Source organism: Salvelinus alpinus, chromosome 26 (genome assembly GCF_045679555.1).
Source record: "Salvelinus alpinus chromosome 26, SLU_Salpinus.1, whole genome shotgun sequence".
NCBI lineage: Eukaryota > Metazoa > Chordata > Actinopteri > Salmoniformes > Salmonidae > Salvelinus > Salvelinus alpinus.
The window spans coordinates 10,708,250-10,726,312 of NC_092111.1; the positions used below are offsets into that span (position 1 = coordinate 10,708,250).

General features: G+C 42.8%; 1 protein-coding gene across 3 annotated transcripts in view; it reads left to right on the top strand.

Moving 5' to 3' along the window:
• The first annotated feature begins 689 nt into the window (after positions 1 to 689).
• The window catches only part of LOC139554666 (tenascin-like), a 37,335-nt gene continuing 19,961 nt past the window's right edge, over positions 690 to 18,063 (top strand). Inside the window, exons 1-4 of one of the 3 annotated variants that reach the window (XM_071367678.1) lie at positions 690 to 1,006; positions 13,274 to 13,853; positions 15,623 to 16,711; positions 17,312 to 17,427. In XM_071367678.1, coding sequence (XP_071223779.1) covers positions 13,460 to 13,853; positions 15,623 to 16,711; positions 17,312 to 17,427 — 1,599 coding nt within the window. In that variant the 5' untranslated portion in view covers positions 690 to 1,006; positions 13,274 to 13,459. Of the gene's footprint in view, positions 1,007 to 10,026; positions 10,535 to 13,273; positions 13,854 to 15,622; positions 16,712 to 17,311; positions 17,428 to 18,063 lie in introns of those variants that run through there. The other 2 variants (XM_071367677.1, XM_071367679.1) reach the window with 2 other exon arrangements.

Sequence of the window (18,063 nt, forward strand, 5' to 3'; positions counted from 1 at the left end):
CTGTTATTATCTATGCATAGTCACTTTAATAACTCTACCTACATGTACATACTACCTCGACACCGGTGCCCCTGCACATTACCCCTGTATATAGCCCGCTATTGTTATTTTACCGCTGCTCTTTAATTATTTGTTATTCTTATCTCTTACTTTTGGAGGGGGGGGGGGTTCCTTAAAACTGCATTGTTGGCAAGTAAGCATTTCACTGTAAGGTCTACACCGGTTGTATTCGGCGCATGTGACAAATAACATTTGATTTGACTTGACTCACGTTGGTTGAGCGCCCTTCCATTATCAATATTTATTTAAAGACACTGTAGAAAACTAGTCTAATCATATTTAAGTACATTTTATATTCAAGTTAACTGCCACGTGATTCTCTGCCCATGTAGGCAGCCTACTCTATTTCAGTGAGACCACACATACTAGGCACACTTGAACTCTCACGCCCAACTAGGAGAGGTAGGCTACTGAAGTTCGAGCAGCGAAAAACATGTGCTTTTAATATAATAGGTAGGCTAAAGCAGAAAGAGGACCATTTCCAAATAATCTGTTGGACCCCCAAAAATATTTTAATCTTCTGTCTGAGCGGCCGAGCCGCAATAATCCCCGCGGGAATGCAGCCCTCTGGTGCAGTCAGTACACAATACTATGCTCATTATGTTTTAGCAGGATCAGATGGTGCCAGGGGTCCCAGCAGGGTCAGACAGCCAGGGAAGCCCAGTCTACGGAGCAGTATATTAACAATATCAGTGAATGATACAAAGTTCCATTTTGAATTGATGGGTAGACCTACAGTAACTACAGGACAGCAGTTTAAGCTTAAAGCTACAGTCTGGGATTTGGGAGTAATGGTCATTTAGATTACTGAAACATTGATTCTATTGTTGGATAATATCATGTAAAAATGTACACCAAGGTCATTCTTTGTCATTGTAAGAGGATCAGATGGTGACAGGAGTCTCAGCAAGCTCAGGCAGCCAGGGAAGACCAGTCTATGACGGAGGTGAGGTGAATTTATGCAAATACAACACGTTATTCTCTTTGTGCAGCAAACACCGGACAAGCCAGATGCTATTTTAAGGCAGTCTGACAAACCTCCAAAGTTGATTTCCAAACTGTATGGGGTTGATAAAAAGGCTTTTCCCCATGACACAAAACATGAAATGTGAGGAAGACCTGGTTGAAGCTATTGATGAGGATAATGAATGGATACAGATGTGTTTAAATGCCAGGTCATGTTCATGTCAACTCATACATAAATTACTGCAGTTTAAAACCATAGAACGTACTATATGCCAGTGAAACTGAATATAATGCACTCAGAAATGTACTTCCTCTGCTGGAGGTGTAAAACACAAAAGGGGACATAATTGCATATGTTATGCTCTTGTGAAGGCTGGCTGAATTCTGGCAAAGAGTATGTTCTTTTGTCTCAGGATGTCTACAGATTCTCCCTTCTCTCTGTTTTTGTTTGCTTGGAAAATACTGGAGACTGTTATCTGAAGAAACTCTAACCAAGCATTTATAGCGGCTAAGTAACGCATTCCCATTAATTGGAAGGTTGGTGATCCTCCCACAATGTCAAGTTATGTATCACGAGATTTGATTTATTTCAAGATTAAGGGTATACTGGGCAACTTTCATAAGGTCTGGATGACTTATATGGAATACAGTACGACAAAATGAGTATGTATTGAAAACATGCCCACGTCAGGGGGGGATACCAATTTAGGCAATCTGTAGCTGCTGGGCTGCTCAGTCCTGGCCCTGGGGGTCTGCCGTCTTGGCCTAACACACCCGAAATAATGAATGTTTCACTAAGATCCTAAAGCTGAGTGGGGTGTGTTGGATTTGGGCGCTGCAGGGTGGTAGACCACTACAGACAGGAAGGGGTGACCCAGCTATATTGTGTGCAAGTAAAAAGAGCTCTACAGTACTGTTCCTATGAGACTAACAATGTGGAGGATTTGATGTTTCTGTGTGTCGATGTATATTTGAGGTGTATTTGTTTGTTTTCGTTAAGTTCTTTGTTTCCAAACCTTTCCCTTGGGAATTAGAAAAATGTAAGGTGTGAACTGGAAAGGAAATTGTGTTGGGAGAGAGTTGAGTTATTGACTAAACTTGTGGGGTTCGGGAGGGAGGGCGGCTCGGGCTGGCTGGTCGGTCTGGCTGAAATTTGATATAGAGGATGTCTTAATAAAGACAATCAAAAGTCTTTGAATTTTTTCAAGAGTTGTTCATTTCTTAGGCTATTGGTTAAGTTGCAACACAATATTTATTATTGAATTCACTTTGATCTAGTTCAATCTTATTAATCACTAAAACATGATCCCTTACCTAGCTTGATGACTGTGGGCATTATTTATTGCTTTTCTAAATAGAGACTGTATATTGGATTGTGTAAAAATGCAGGAAATTAGCTTTACATGGCCAAAACAATTCAGGGGGAGGACCCCCAGACCCCGCGCCAAGTTATGTCCCCCCCACTTTTAAAACCAAAGTGGCGCCCCTGGAGCTAACCTTCCTTTCCCAGAGCATTAGGCAGCCAAAACATACCCCATTCCTGGCTTACATCCAATCGCAAAGACACGCCTAAATCAATGGGAAACTTTTACCCTTTAAGATGCTAATGAAATCCTTCCTCAAGAGCCAGCCCACTGACAAATCCATGCTCTGAAGTAGACCAGTAGCAAATTCCAAGGTGGCTTGGAGAGAGGACAGAAATTACCAGAGATCTTGAGCTTTTTAGGCAAAGACATGGATTTTAATCATAAATCCGAACCCTATCCCTACGGTGAGGTCATAGAATAGGCGCCTTAATGATGTGGTTGCTACAGCAATATTAGTGTCCGTAAGCGAAGCAGAAACAGATGTAGGATCTTCATTTGATCAACCTGTTGCAGGATAACTTTCCTGCAATGCAGCAAATGTAACACTTGGAGTGTATTTGAAGTATAAAAAGGCTTCTGAAGTTTGTAATTTACACTTGAATTTCCCTTACAAAAAATGTGTCAACCTCTACAAAAATGTACATTAATTATAATCCACATAACAATTAACATTTTCTGTTGTTGCAGGATTATTTTCCTGCTGTAGCAAACTGGCTCAAATTAAGCAAGGTATTATAGTATCTAATAGAAATGTTTGATAAGGATATTCAGTAGGCCTGGCAAAGCCTCTATCCTGGCTGGTTTAATCCAGTAGTTACTTCAGAGTTTCTAGTTCCGTTGAACACGAAACCAATCAAATCACTGGAAATAAGTATTCAGTCGGAGGGGGACTAAACACATCCGACACCATTCTAAAACTCAAAGTGAGTAGCCTTGGTATAAGACCTACGTTCTATTTGTAAAAGGGCCATGCTCACTCCAGGTTCCCTGTCCTCCAGGCTTTCATAGAATGAAGAGCACCATATGGCATTTTTTTTTAAAGTCAGTGAATGAGAGCGATAGTGGCTTGTCATGTAATCGCTCTCTCTCTCTCTGTTGTTTCTTGATGTCCTTCCAGTCCCTACTCTGCCTTCTGAAGATGGACAAAACAGAATTTTCCTTCCACTTCCACTTAGTGCACCATATGGCATTCACTGTTTGTTTGGAATTCCATAGCAAAGAGCATCCTGATTGCCCCATAAAATGTACACATCTGTTTGTGTATCCAACAGTGTATTACGTGTGCAACCGCCAATAGTATAATTCAAGGCAAGTCCTGCATGAGCGGACAACAATCAGAATACGCGTTATGTCATTTTGAAAGATTTAAGTCGTCTTGAAGTCAGAAAGCTCTTTGATTAAATCTCACATCACAGCTGCTTGAAGCTTCGGTATGTGTGCCCGTGTGTTTGTGTATGTGCACGCGCATTCTGTTTAACCTACCTGGAGCAGTGCTAGTTTGGATTGCACCGTTGCAAAGTCTGAGTCAGGACAGAGTGGATGGTGCTTCTATCTCTACGTGTGGCCAGAAAGCTCTGACCCCTGAAAAGAGCCTGGGTATATCGGATCACAGAGGGTAGGCAGGTCACGTCTGTATGGCACGTGTGGATGGATATGTGTATGTTTTGTTAGTGTTTGCGTAGGTGTGAGCCCATGTCTTTCAGAAAAGGGGTGCTATAACAAGTGTTGAGTAATGCTAACACAAAGCGGTGCTATAACAAGTGTTGAGTAATGCTAACACAAAGCGGTGCTATAACAAGTGTTGAGTAATGCTAACACAAAGCGGTGCTATAACAAGTGTTGAGTAATGCTAACACAAAGCGGTGCTATAACAGGTTTTGAGTAATGCTAACACAAAGTGGTGCTGTAACAAGTGTTGAGTAATGCTAACACAAAGCGGTGCTATAACAAGTGTTGAGTAATGCTAACACAAAGCGGTGCTATAACAAGTGTTGAGTAATGCTAACACAAAGCGGTGCTATAACAAGTGTTGCGTAATGCTTTAACAAGTGTTGAGTAATGCTAACACAAAGCGGTGCTACAAGTACCAAATGACCAGCTCTAGTATTCCGACTCCGCCTCAGAGACCAGTGAGGTCACTATCGTCCAGTGGGCCATAAAGTCAATGGGCTGACCCGCCGTGGTGTCAATCAACAATATTACGGCCCATGAGTAGAGAGCGCTTGCCTGGTAAGTCCTAACGGATTTCAACTGGGCTCAGGGCCAGACATCCACGTCATGATAGTACAGTGAAACAGGAAAGTAACGCATATATAAAAATGTGATCCTCTGTGACGTAAAGCATCGAATCACTTGCTATTTACGTGAGACCCCAATCCAGAGAACAACATGGATGGCCATTCTAGGATATGTGCTCAGAATTCTTCAACAGATGCTACTGGTAAACTTTCTGAATATGAAACCTGCAATTACACATATTTCTTATTTAATGTGACAGATAAATTACTTAAATAGCACATGACAATGCATTAGTATTTGTCTTGTTATGGTTGAGGAACTATGGGTAAACTCTTAAAGTCTGATGTACCCTACGTTATTACATTCCATTCATGTTCACCTCACATTTGAGTACTTTCTGAAGAAAAGAAATACCTTCACCAAACCAGTTTCATCCTAAAGCTTTCAACCATAACTGCCAAGCGAGGCTGGTGACTACCCTCTTTTGACGTACCTCTTTCTTTCCCCACCTTTTATTTGAAATGCCCCAGTTGATCTAAATGAGCTGTACAGTATGTGTGGCACAACGTGCATTGCATAAATATGCATGCCGTTAATATGCCTGCCAATCATTGCAAGCCTTTGATGGGGCACTCCTGCATGTATTAGCATGGGGAACTGTACATACAGAGTCGACCTGGAGGGTCTGTGATGGGGTTTTGTGGGAAGGGTGGCAGTGGCTCTTTCATGTGGCCTGGGACTCACTGCCGTAGGTGGATAACGTCACAGAGTCACATCTATAACACCCAAGACGTCTAGGACTGCCGCCCCACACACCCAGAGTCAGCCACAGAATCACCTTTCAGTCACACTAGGCCTCTACAAGCTCTCTATTCTGATGAATGGAAGTAAGACACTGATCTAGGATCAGTAAGTTTGGCAGCTTACACAAAGGGACCCATTTTGACAGCACAAATAATCTGCGCTTAAAACGAGACCATAGCACTTTGGCTGTTTTTCCAATGCCGTTCATTTCACTGTAAATAGCAGAGGGTTTATGCACATGGTCCAATTGTGAAACTGTTGCATTGCAAATTATTTGGAGTAATACAGGTCTACTTCGAATAAAAATCACAACTCTAGCTGCAGATGTCATTGACTGATTGATATCCTTATAGCGATATGATGTGATAGACATGAACGCAGCGGCTGGTGGAGAAACACTGATAAACTAACAGGATCCTCTGTACAGCTCTGATTTATGCTCAGCATACTGATGTCAGTTGGCTTCAGTGCCTTACCTGCAGTTGATTGACACACACTGGGGTTAACTAACCACAGCAAAAAACATTCAGTGACACATGGACAAATTGACCACAACAAACCATGCTGAAAATGTTCAACACCCCACTAGTGTGAGAAACCGGAGACCCTCTTTATATGCACCACGATATGCACCCTTGTCTTACGGTCCAACCCTTCATGTCAAAACAGAGAGGCTGTTTACAATGTGTTTGAATCGTTTCACTTGATTGATTGCCATCGCCGATGGTGCTCACACATACGGTACATTCATCAAAAGCCGGCCTGGACAGCTGAACATTAAACGAGCGTAACAGACCCCCCCCCCCCCCCCCCCCATCTCCTCAATTTTGCTGCCATGTGACAAAGTAAAAACATGCAGGGTTTGGTTTTTGTCATTGACAAGGCCCCGGGGAAATGGCCTAGAGGGAAACATGTTTTGCAAATACAGGAAACGGACTGGTAGTGAGGGTGAAAAAAAGGAAAACGAACAACTTTGGCTGCGGAAAATACTTAGAGGACTACATCTGCACATTAGTGATGTATTAATTGACATTTTTTGACTGTGAGCAACACTGAGCGGACCTCTGAGCATTGCTGGAAAACATCGGTAACCCCTCTCCTTCCTTCCTCTGACCCCTGACTCTTTAACTGGACGATTTCAGCTTGTGACAGGAGTCTGTTGAGAAAACTATTTCAGTTAAAAGTAGAGCTGAGCTGAACCAGAATGTATACCTGTGTCCCTTCGCTAAGACACACCCCTGGCCATTTGCAGGTCAAATCATTGAGAGAAAAAATAAATGCATGATACAATTACTAAAATCCATAAAAGCGGCAGTGCAGTTAAAAAACAGATTTTCCTGCTTTTTTAAATGATAATTCCACACTATGAGGTTGAAATAACACTGAAATTGTGACAATGATGATAATGCTCTTTTGGTGTAAGAACTCTCAAAATAATTGCCTGTAATTTCAGCCTGTTCAGGTGGAATGGAACTTTTGGCCCACATCATGACATCGCAATGTGATCTGATTATAATAGACCGATAACTGGCCAGCTGGGTAAGTGGGTGGGCTCTAGACCATCCTATTAACCAATCAGGACTATGTATGTAAATATATTTAAATGTATTTCCTAACACGATCAGACTGAGCATTGAAAGGGCCAAAGGAGGCTCAGGGAAATAAATTACATATTTTTGATTAAATTTTTTATTTTCATTAAATAAACACATTACATTTTTCTTCAAAGGCTACATGGGGGCTTTTTCCTCACACATTTCAAAGATCAAGTCTAGTCATTGATAGTGACCATAAAGAAGTGTTGATGGGTCTATGGAGGACAACCATCCCTTTGAGCTCAATAATAAACTCAATTGCCCTTAATTAAGCCCTTATCACTAGGCCTGAAACGACTCTAACTTCTATCCCACTCCAAATATGCAGTGGCCTGTAAATGTCTTCAGTACATAACCCATAGACTAAAAGGTGCCAATTCGACCCAATGGAATTATTATGCACACTATGAACCAAAGTAGACTTAGTGCCATGTAAATTGTGTTTTTGTGACTACTTGTCACCCTTTGTCCTCATTATTGATGTACAAACCCTCCTTAAGAAAACATGGCTGGTGAAAGTGCTGCCAGGGGTGACCCCAGAAAACTGACATGAATATCAAAGGAACATCTGTACCTATTCTGTTACACTCATGAGCCTTTTCTGACACAATATGAGCCTGCTATAAGCTTTTGAACAAAGAACGCTGTGTGCTTGGTTCAGACTGATGCCTTTGCATTTGAAAAGTGAAAAGCTGGAAATACAGATGAAAGATGAAGTGGCCTGGCAATGTAGATGAAAGAAAGGTCTGACCACTATGGCTATGTTTAGACAGGGAGCCCAATTCTAAACTTTTTTTTCAATAATTGATCTGTTAAGAAATCAGATCTGAAAAAGATTGGATGTGAAAAGATGTAATGTGATTGGTCAAAAGACCAATTAGTGGAAAAAAGTTCCGAATTGGGCTGCCTGTGTGAACGCAGCCCATGAGTGATATAATGTATTCAGATGGAAATGGAGAAACATGGCTGTCATCATCAGAGACCAATTAGAAAGTGCAGGATGACTGTCAGTTGATGATCATGATGATAATGATCACGATGAGGGTATGGTATAATGTTGATGATAAGGATAACAAAAAAAGACTGTATGATGACATTGAGGGGAAGATAGCGGTAAACATTATATGTCCACAATAGTTTCTAAATGATGGAAAAATATGAATAGATGACAAATTGAGAAATGTGTTTTGCTTTAACGATAAGAACAGCTCAAGAGATGAGGCAAGAGGTGCTGATAGTGAGTTGACATAAGGTTTGGGAAAAAACTACTCGTTGCCAGTGTGTTAGCATGGGACACAAACACAGGGGGGGAAATAAGAGCTACTGTAGCACAGACTAAGCCTGTAGCACAGGCTACTGTAGCACAGAGCTACTGTAGCACAGAGCCACTGTAGCACAGACTAAGCCTGTAGCACAGGCTACTGTAGCACAGAGCTACTGTAGCACAGACTTGTGTTTATGTTGTGACCTGTTCAACATTTCCTTAAACAGAAATTGCACCTGCCAAGTTGAGCTTTTCCTTTAGCTTTTCTATACGTACATAAAGTATATCAACGGACTCAAATTAGACTCCTGTCCCTGAGTGGGATGGCCAACTTTAAGTTCTGCACCGGGTTACGTCCATTCCATCCTAAACTCAACCAGAAATTGAAGTGAAACATCACTGGTTACACTGGAACACACCGCATCTGACATCACCACTTTGATTGGCTGCCTGGCACCCTCTGGTTTCGTCAAAGATTATCTATTACATTGACAAGATAGTCGAGTGAGCGCTTTAGCAATAGAAGTGCATGTCCTCAAAGATGGAAGGCAGGCGGGAGGAGGCGAGATTAGGTGGGACTATTCTAGCCAATGAGAGGGCAGATACATGTGTGAACAACAGGCACAACTCATTTTATAAAGTGTTTTTTCCCAAGTATCCGAAATGCCACGTGCGTCTACTTATATCAGTGCATTCGTAACAACCTAGCCATTATGAAACATATATTCCATCATATAAGCTTCATGTAGCAAATCAGCAATTCATTTTTTACCAAATTCAACACAAAATTTCCTCACTTAGTGGTCTTGTTTTCATGAACAGATTTTGGCCGGAGTAAACCCTCTCGCTGCACCTTTTGTGTCCCGGGGTGCCCTTTGACCCCAGTCTGCAGGTTCTGTGAACTTGGTGGGGTCAAGTGCGTGGGCCGAGCGAGGAGCAGTAAGAGGAGGAAGGATGGGAAAGAGACAAACACTCAAATTAATTTCAATTCAATTGATTCCTAGAAATCAAAATGTTAAACAGGAATGACCCCTACCCTGGTAGATGGTTTTAACCACAACAGAATATCTTGCCAATGGAGCTCTTCAATTGTAGTCTATTCAGATTGCAAGGGAAAGAACATTAATCACATGGGAGTGGTAACAACAAGTGAGGAAGACGGCATCTGTAAAAACTATAAATTACTTTGGGGTGAGAATGTGGACGATACGGTAGGTGGGAAAGTCTGGAGGACAATGACGAGTGGATGGATAAGGAGTTGTACTATTGTGGGACTAAGGATGCGTTTCCATGGTTTTGGAGTTGGAAAAGAGTGTAGTCTACTAGGCGAGGATAGGGCTGGATACTAGGCGAGTTAGGGTGAGATACTTTTGAAAGAGACGAGAGTGTTTACTATGAGAATAACAGAATTAATGAATTTGGGAATGTGCTATGGGTTGGTAGATAGCCGATTGATAGTGCTATCTGCTTATGTCATCTGACTTTACTGTGAGCTTTCCATACGTTCAACCATGCATCTATAAAAGACATCAAGTTAGAGATGGTTCCCCTTTTCTCACAACAGACATCAGACAATTCCATATTTTCACTTCCCAGAATCCCTCGATACCCCTAAAGCCTAAAACCACATTTCAATCACAGCACAAATGAAATATATTATGACTGTTTTTATTACGGCCATACAGAGTACAGAAAATACAGTGAGGATGCATATTGCAAAAGTTTGAAAACAGATGCACTCACAAGCCTTATGTGCAAATGTACTGTCTGAAGAAGCAAATACGACTGATATAAAACATTCAGATTTTGTCAACTGCCAAAAAAGAGCAAACGGAAGATAACGAGGAATGTCTCACTAACATCATAAAGTGTCCAAGGAGAGGACAAAGATGAGTTCAAAAAAAGATTAAAGATTAGGCCCAGTTGTTCAAAACATCTAAAAATTCAGATGTTTTCCATCGAAATCCACCGCCCAAAAGGGACCCGTAAAGCACATAGAATTACATCAGAGAGAAAGAGGGAGAGGAGGGAGAAAGAGAGAGAAGTGAGAGAGGGAGGAAAAATTCTTGAAGTATGAGAAAATGTTACTGCTCTCCTCCCCTCTCTCTTTCCTTCTCCCTCCCGCTCTCCTATCCCCCTCCCTTTCTCATGGTCAGTCAATCAGAGCTTTCCAAGAGCAGGGAGAGGGAGCTTTGGACTGACTGACAGACATTGGTCAGGGAGAGAGGCAGAGTATCCAGGTAAGCCCTATGCATTTGTACTTTACATTAGCAATGCTTTTATGCTCAAATTTATATTGACAATAAATGCCAAAGATGGTTAATTCATATCAATAAGAATTAAATCAATTCATTATTAGTTATATGAATAAAAAGTAGAGCTGAGTACATTATCTGGGCATCCTAGATGTACATTTGTAAGCAATGCATATTAGTATAAGTACTGAATAACTACATGAGGGAACGGTTTTAAACGGTAGGATCAAATCCATATGACTTTGGCCTGTAAACGTTTTATTACAGAAGTCTGTGATGTAGTTCATAGTGTCTGTGTAGACTTCAAATGGAAGCGAGTGAGTCACTAGTGCCAATACACAAAAGCATGCCATCCCTACCCGTTATACAATCCAAAACCACTCTACAAAAGGTGTATTGACAGGCATAAATAGTTTTGATATTCCATTGTATATTTTAATGTGTGTATGAGTGTGCTTGAATGTGAGAGAGCCGGAGGGAGGTGGGGATGTGGGAAGATGATGCAAACGCCAAAAAAGGATGCAAAGCAATTGGAAACACTTGACAGTCCATTTGACTAAGATATCTGCAGACAGAAGTGCTGTAAAATATATTGCTTTCTTTTGTGACTAGATAGTCATTACCAGCTGTGACAGGTATTCATAAGGAAACTTTTGGAGGATGTCAGTACTTTTGAGTCTATTACTGAGTTCCAGACAAGGATGGAAATCACAGAGAGTTGGAAACACCAGTTCCACTGTTAAAAATCCCCATGCTGCCTATCATTCAGAGAGGTGGCAGTAGGCACAGTAGTAGCTGAATTCCACAAAGCCTGGTCCCTGCTCAACTCTGTTGGAGGAGTTCATCAGAACTTCCTTCACCATGGAGTTGGGTTTCGTCAACTAGCGCAGTAGCAACCATCACTGTAGTAGCTAGGTGGACTTTAGTATTTTTTCCTCTGCCTCTCCTTCCTCACTGTGATGTTAGCCGTATGTTGTGACTGCGAGTAAGGCTGGTGTGAAGTTTTGGTATTCCCGTGCCAGAGATATTATATGATTGTAAACCCTGAGCTACATAGCCTCGCGGGATTGGAAGCAGTGTAGCTCTGAGGGACTGAGTGAATCTATCCCTGAGTGATATGTGTCTGTGAGTCTCCTCATGCTGACAAGATACAGTGCATTTGGAAAGTATTCAGAACCTTTGACTTGTTCCACTTTTTGTTACGTTACAGCATTATTCTAAAATGGATTAAATTAATATTTTTCCTCATCAATCTACACACAATACCCCATAATGACAAAGCGAAAACAGGTTTTTAGAAAAAAATCATGTTTATTAAAAATAAAAAACTGAAATACCTTATATTCATAAGTATTCAGACCCTATGCTATGAGACTTGAAATTGAGCTCAGGTGCATCCTGTTTCCATTGATCATCCTTGAGATGTTTGTACAACTTGATTGGAGTCCACCTGTGGTAAATTCAATTGATTGGACATGATTTAGAAAGGCACAGACCTGTCTAGATAAGGTCCCACAGTTGACAGTGCATGTCAGAGCAAAAACTAAGCCATGAGGTCAAAGCAATTGTCCGTAGAGCTCCGAGACAGGATTGTGTCGAGGCACAGATCTGGGGAAGGGTATTTCTTCTAAAAAACTGTTTTTGCTTTGTCATTATGGGGTATTGTGTATAGTTTGATAAGGGGAAAAAAACCATTTAATCCATTTTAGAATAAGGTTGTAACGTAACAAAATGTGGAAAAATTCAAGGTATCTGAATACTTTACGAACGCACTGTACTTGCCCACCAAGGGCCTCGATTTATAAGCTTTTTCCAGGCTGCCGGAAATGTAATAACATGTTGTCGTTTCCTGGTGCTATTTTGTTTCCTATTCTCTTTTACTGCCCCCTCATTTTTTAAATCTCTGTATATTTATCTATTTCCCTCACTCAACTCTCTAGGTGCTATGACGTTATGCTGCTCTTAATGCTTTACCTCTCTGGTCATTTGAGCTGTACTGCGTGTGCATAGATCATTTGAACATCATCCACTTTTGTGCATATACATTCTGGGGATGTTAGGTAGGTTGTGACTTAACCTAGTTAATTTAGAAAAGACATAGCACATGTTACTGGACACATAGCAGGTCGAGGCATTAGGCTGGTGATATGGCAGCCATAGCATTCCATATTGTGAAACACGGCAGGTATGAAAAATGCCTGAGAGGACTGAGGATAGGCTGGTTAGGGTTCAGTCAGGTGAGAGAGGGAGGGATTGTGGGTACACTGACCCTAGCCTACGTGGTACGAACTGAGACTGGCTCCAGGTCAGACAATTGCATCCAAACCCCCTGCTGGAATGAGGAAAGTGACCTTATTGGGTCCCAGCGGTAAATCACATTATCCTGCATGGCTCTACCCTGTCCAAACACAAGCTTAACCCACACCAACTGGGCCTGGGGATGACACCATCCTTATAATGGGCTGTTCACAAATGGCAAACTGTTCAGAACCAGTTTGTGGTTCCACATGTGCCACAATCACGTTGCCGTAGGAAAATAGGAACGCTGGTCACAGAGTATATTGAATTACTCTTCTAGATAAACATTTTTTCCAAGCTAACATGCTGTGTTGACAGGGCCATAAACAACTAGAAGGCTATTCCAGCTCACTATAGCCACTGTGATAGTTGTTGTGCTTACATGAATTCATGTGAATGTTTATTCTTAACTGTCTTGTTTCCCAGGGATACAGTGGTGACGGTTCTACAGAGTCACATGAATAAGGCAACCTCTTGATGACAAAAACCCTTGTCTTGTAGGCACCTCCACAGCAGAGTTCATCCCTCTGCCCCAGCCTTTCTTTGATAACTGTAATCATTTTTTAAGCGAATTGCCATCCCCCTCCACCTGAAGGCGACTTCCTGGCCAAAATGCCTCTTTTCCCATCCTTCCTCCTCCTGCTCCTCGCCTGCCCTGCCCTCCTGACCCCATCAGGTTCCCAGAGCCTGCAGACTGGGGGTCAAAGGGCACCCAGGAACACAAAGCCAGAGGGTGGCGGGCAGCCAATCAAAGTGGTTATCTCTGAGGCATGTGTTCAGGGGGACTCCAGTCAGAACCAGGGAAAGGAACTGGACCTTGAGCCTGGTTCCTCTCTAGTCCTTACCCATCGGATCCGACTGGTTCCGGGGTCGTGCGGAGGCGGGTGCGAAGCCGAGTTTGCTGCCCTGCGAGACCGTCTGGAGAGGCTGGAGAAGGAGGTGTCTGCCCTGAGGGAGAAGTGTGGAGGCCTAGAGGGGGGCTGCTGCACGTCCCAGCAGAGCAAAGGTACAGTAGGACTGCTGCCATGTGACTCACTGATCAAATGGGTCTGGTTTTGACCATTACACAGAATCTCCTCATAGCTCCTCTCATCTCACTGAAATCCCCCAACTGGTTCTAATTTGAGCGCACACACACACACACACACACACACACACACACACACACACACACACACACACACACACACACACACACACACACACACACACACACACACACACACACACACACACACACACACACACACACACACACACACACACACACACACACACACACACACGATCCATTACTGACCTCAATCATGATCACATTTATAAAACTGGCAGACTACAGCCATGCTCATATTATGATCTAACTGACCTGAGTAATGAGGACTCTACTAATGGGTTCGACCAATCAGAGCAAGTATAGAAAAAGGTCCAGCTCTAATTTTGTGCCCAATGTGATCTCAGACAATCCTCCTAATCTAGCTCTCCACCCTTCTCTCAATGTGGGACACTTTCTGCAAATGCAGGGATAGTTTATCCACTAATCTGTTTAAAATATCAATACACTCTAGCAATGTTCCTTCAAATTTTGGGGGCACAGAGTAAATTTCAGATCTGCTGAGTGCAAACTTGAACATTCTGAATATTCTGTGCAACTTCCAGCGCTCGTTTACTGTGAACAGAGGCTGTATCTGCTTTAAGTTACCGTTTTAACTGTGTCCAAGTAGGCTAATGTGTCTATTTGATCATAATGTAGGCCTACCTGAGCGGCCTACCATCAAAAACAATGGAGAAAATGCATTCCATAACATTTTAACATGGAAAAAGCTGTTCTATCATTCAGCCTACAGTAGCAGCCAATGTGTGGTGTTCAACGTAGGCCTACATTCCATGAGACTTTTGAAAAAAAACATGCAGGGCTTGACATTAACCTGTTGATCCACCTGTCCTTCAGACAAGGATGTGACTGAACATTTTGTTGTGTTGTTTGATGCAAGAAACCACTTTACAAAATAAAATCCATTATTATTCCCATACCATTATTACATAGAATCAGACAAATTATGCTGCCCTATGTCTACTGACTACCTCAAAATACAACACTGCCCCTTTAAGACAAAAAAAACCTCTTTACCTGACTTGCTTTTCAAAGAGGTCTAGAAATGTACATGTTTCGTGCTCTTGTAGGAAGCAATCAGTCCCCCATTGCTGACTACAAATGATCTATAACTGGGCTAATAACTCACTAACTAGTAAAGGATATGAACAAAATGTGCACACGTGGCTTCATGCAGCTAATTCTATTTGATCTGGACTCACGACCACAGCTGTAAACACAGTCCAGTTCAAAGTAAACGGCACAAATCCATATATGGCAATGATCTATTTTCATATAGGCCTACTTGCAGCTCTGATTGGTTAAGCCGCACCGGTCTGTGTAGAGTATGGCCTGAGTCTTGCACAATAGAATCCTACTCTGATACGTTCTTGCATTGTTTTTTTCTTCTCTGTGTTGCATTGAAAGTGGTTAATATTGCATTGATTCGATCACAATTGCCACAGTGAAGGGAAACTTTGATAGTGTTAACTAACAGGGAAAAGTCTAGAAAGTTGAGTGAAGTTCAATCTCGTGCTTCTCTCTGTGGGCTGATATTTCTTTTACACTCTGTGCAGCAGTCCCGGGACTACGGCGCGCCTGCACATGCGCGCAGCTTAGAGGGAAAATTGCACTCTGGTGTCTTACTGTTTTACTCTTTGTCTCTGTCCGAACCCCCTCTTTAGGCGCTGAGTGCTCCATGCAGCCGGAGGGAGACGAGTGTCCTAACGAGTGCAGTGACCAGGGACGCTGTGAGGACGGCAAGTGTGTCTGCTTCCCAGGGTTCAGTGGGCCAGACTGCAGTTTGTCTGACTGCCCCGGCAACTGCAATGACATGGGGAAGTGTGTGAACGGCCAGTGTGTGTGCGACCCAGGTTTCACAGGGCCAGACTGCTCTTCAGAGTCCTGTCCTGGTAACTGTAACAATAAGGGGCAATGTGTGAATGGCAAGTGTGTGTGCAACACTGGCCTCACAGGGCCCGACTGCTCCACCAAGGCATGCTCTGGTAACTGTAACAATAAGGGGCGATGTGAGAACGGCCAGTGTGTGTGCAACACTGGCCTCACAGGCCCTGACTGCTCCACCAAGGCATGCCCTGGTAACTGTAACAATAAGGGGCGATGTGAGAACGGCCAGTGTGTGTGCAACACTGGCCTCACAGGCCCTGACTGCTCCACCAAGGCATGTCCTGGTAACTGTAACAATAAGGGGCGATGTGAGAACGGCCAGTGTGTGTGCAACACTGGCCTCACAGGCCCTGACTGCTCCACCAAGGCATGCCCTGGTAACTGTAACAATAAGGGGCAATGTGTGAATGGCAAGTGTGTGTGCAACACTGGCTTCACAGGTCCTGACTGCTCCACCAAGGCATGTCTTGGAAACTGCAAAAACAGGGGGAAGTGTGTGAATGGCAAGTGTGTGTGTGATAGCGGTTTTACAGGGCCAGACTGTTCTACCAAGTCCTGCCCTGGCAACTGCAGCAACCGTGGAAAGTGTGTGAACGGCCAGTGTGTCTGCGATATGGGCTTTACGGGGCCGGACTGTTCCGCCAAAGCATGTCCCAATAACTGCAGCAACAAGGGAAGGTGCGTGAACGGGAAGTGCGTGTGTGAAGTGGGCTTCACTGGGCAGGACTGCGCCGCTAAGGGCTGTCCCGATAACTGCAGCAACAAAGGGCGCTGTGTGAAGGGGAGGTGTGTGTGTCGCCGTGGTTTCACCGCCCCGGACTGCAGCCAGTGTGAAGCTGGGTTCACTGGAGTTGACTGTGGCACCGGTAAGTCATCCAAATATTCTCCATAAAACACTCTCGACTGTAATTGGCTTTTATATTGTCCAGTGAAACAGAGAGCACAGTGTATTAGCCACAGGGCAGTGCTAATACATCAGTGTCCAGTCAGTGTGGCATATAGGGTGGCAAGTAGCTTAGCGGTTAAGAGCGTTGGCCCAGCAACCGAAAGGTCCCTGGTTCAGATCCCTGAGTTGACTAGGTGTAAAATCTGCTGGTGTGCCCTTGAGCAAGGCTCTTAACCCTAATTGCTCCTGTGAGTCACTCTGGACAAGAGTGTCTGCTAAATGAGTAAAATGGAAATATAGTATTCCCTTTTATCCAAGTCAACATACTGTTATAAATGTTATAACGCGTTCAATGACTGTATGTAGACCTCTACAATATGTTGCAGCTTGATGTTACTTACACAAGTTGACTTAATGGACTTGGAAAAATACATTTACATTGACTTTACAGTTAAATGGGGGAAATGTAACAGCTGGTCAAAAGGATGCCTTATTGCCTTTAAAATCAATTCCACGGTAAACATTGCATGACATTGTTGGCTTGAATGACTGGAACTAAGCACCTACCCCCTGTCTCTAGTCATGTCTGGTGTGTCCCAGCTCAACACCAAGGACGTCACTGAATCCTCTGTCACCCTCTTCTGGACCCCACCTCCAGTCCAGTATGACACCTACCACGTCACCTTCGCCAGCCAGGTAACAACACCCTACACACCCAACTCACAAGTTCTTATTAAGTTGTGAATCTGGGTCCTAACTAAAGCACAAAGTAAACTGAACTTGAGAAACAACTGTTAGACAACAGATGTATTAGCTGAGAATGAACAGTCACCAAAATGAACAGAAGGTTGCTCTCATGGCACGAAGCCCGGTTCTCATTCCAGGTTTTAAGACTTGTTTTGGGGGCAAATGTTGAAAAGGTCATGGTGGTGTGTTATTTCCATGACAAATCCCCAAATCGTTTGCCTAAAATGTCCCTGAAAGCCAAAGGGAATTCAATGGTGGCATAGAGTAAATAAAAACCTCTCATGGAAAAAGACATTGACTCCTTTGGCTTCTCATCAAATCAAATCAAATAATTGTATTTGTCACATGCTTCGTGATAGAAAAAAAGAGAAATCATATATTTTTTAAATAACACGAGGAATAAATACACAACGAGTAACGATAACTTGACTATATACAGTCATGGCCAAAAGTTTTGAGAATGACACATATATTAATTTTCACAAAGTCTGCTGCCTCAGTTTGTATGATGTCAATTTGCATATACTCCAAAATGTTATGAAGAGTGATCAGATGAATTGCAATTAATTGCAAAGTCCCTCTTTG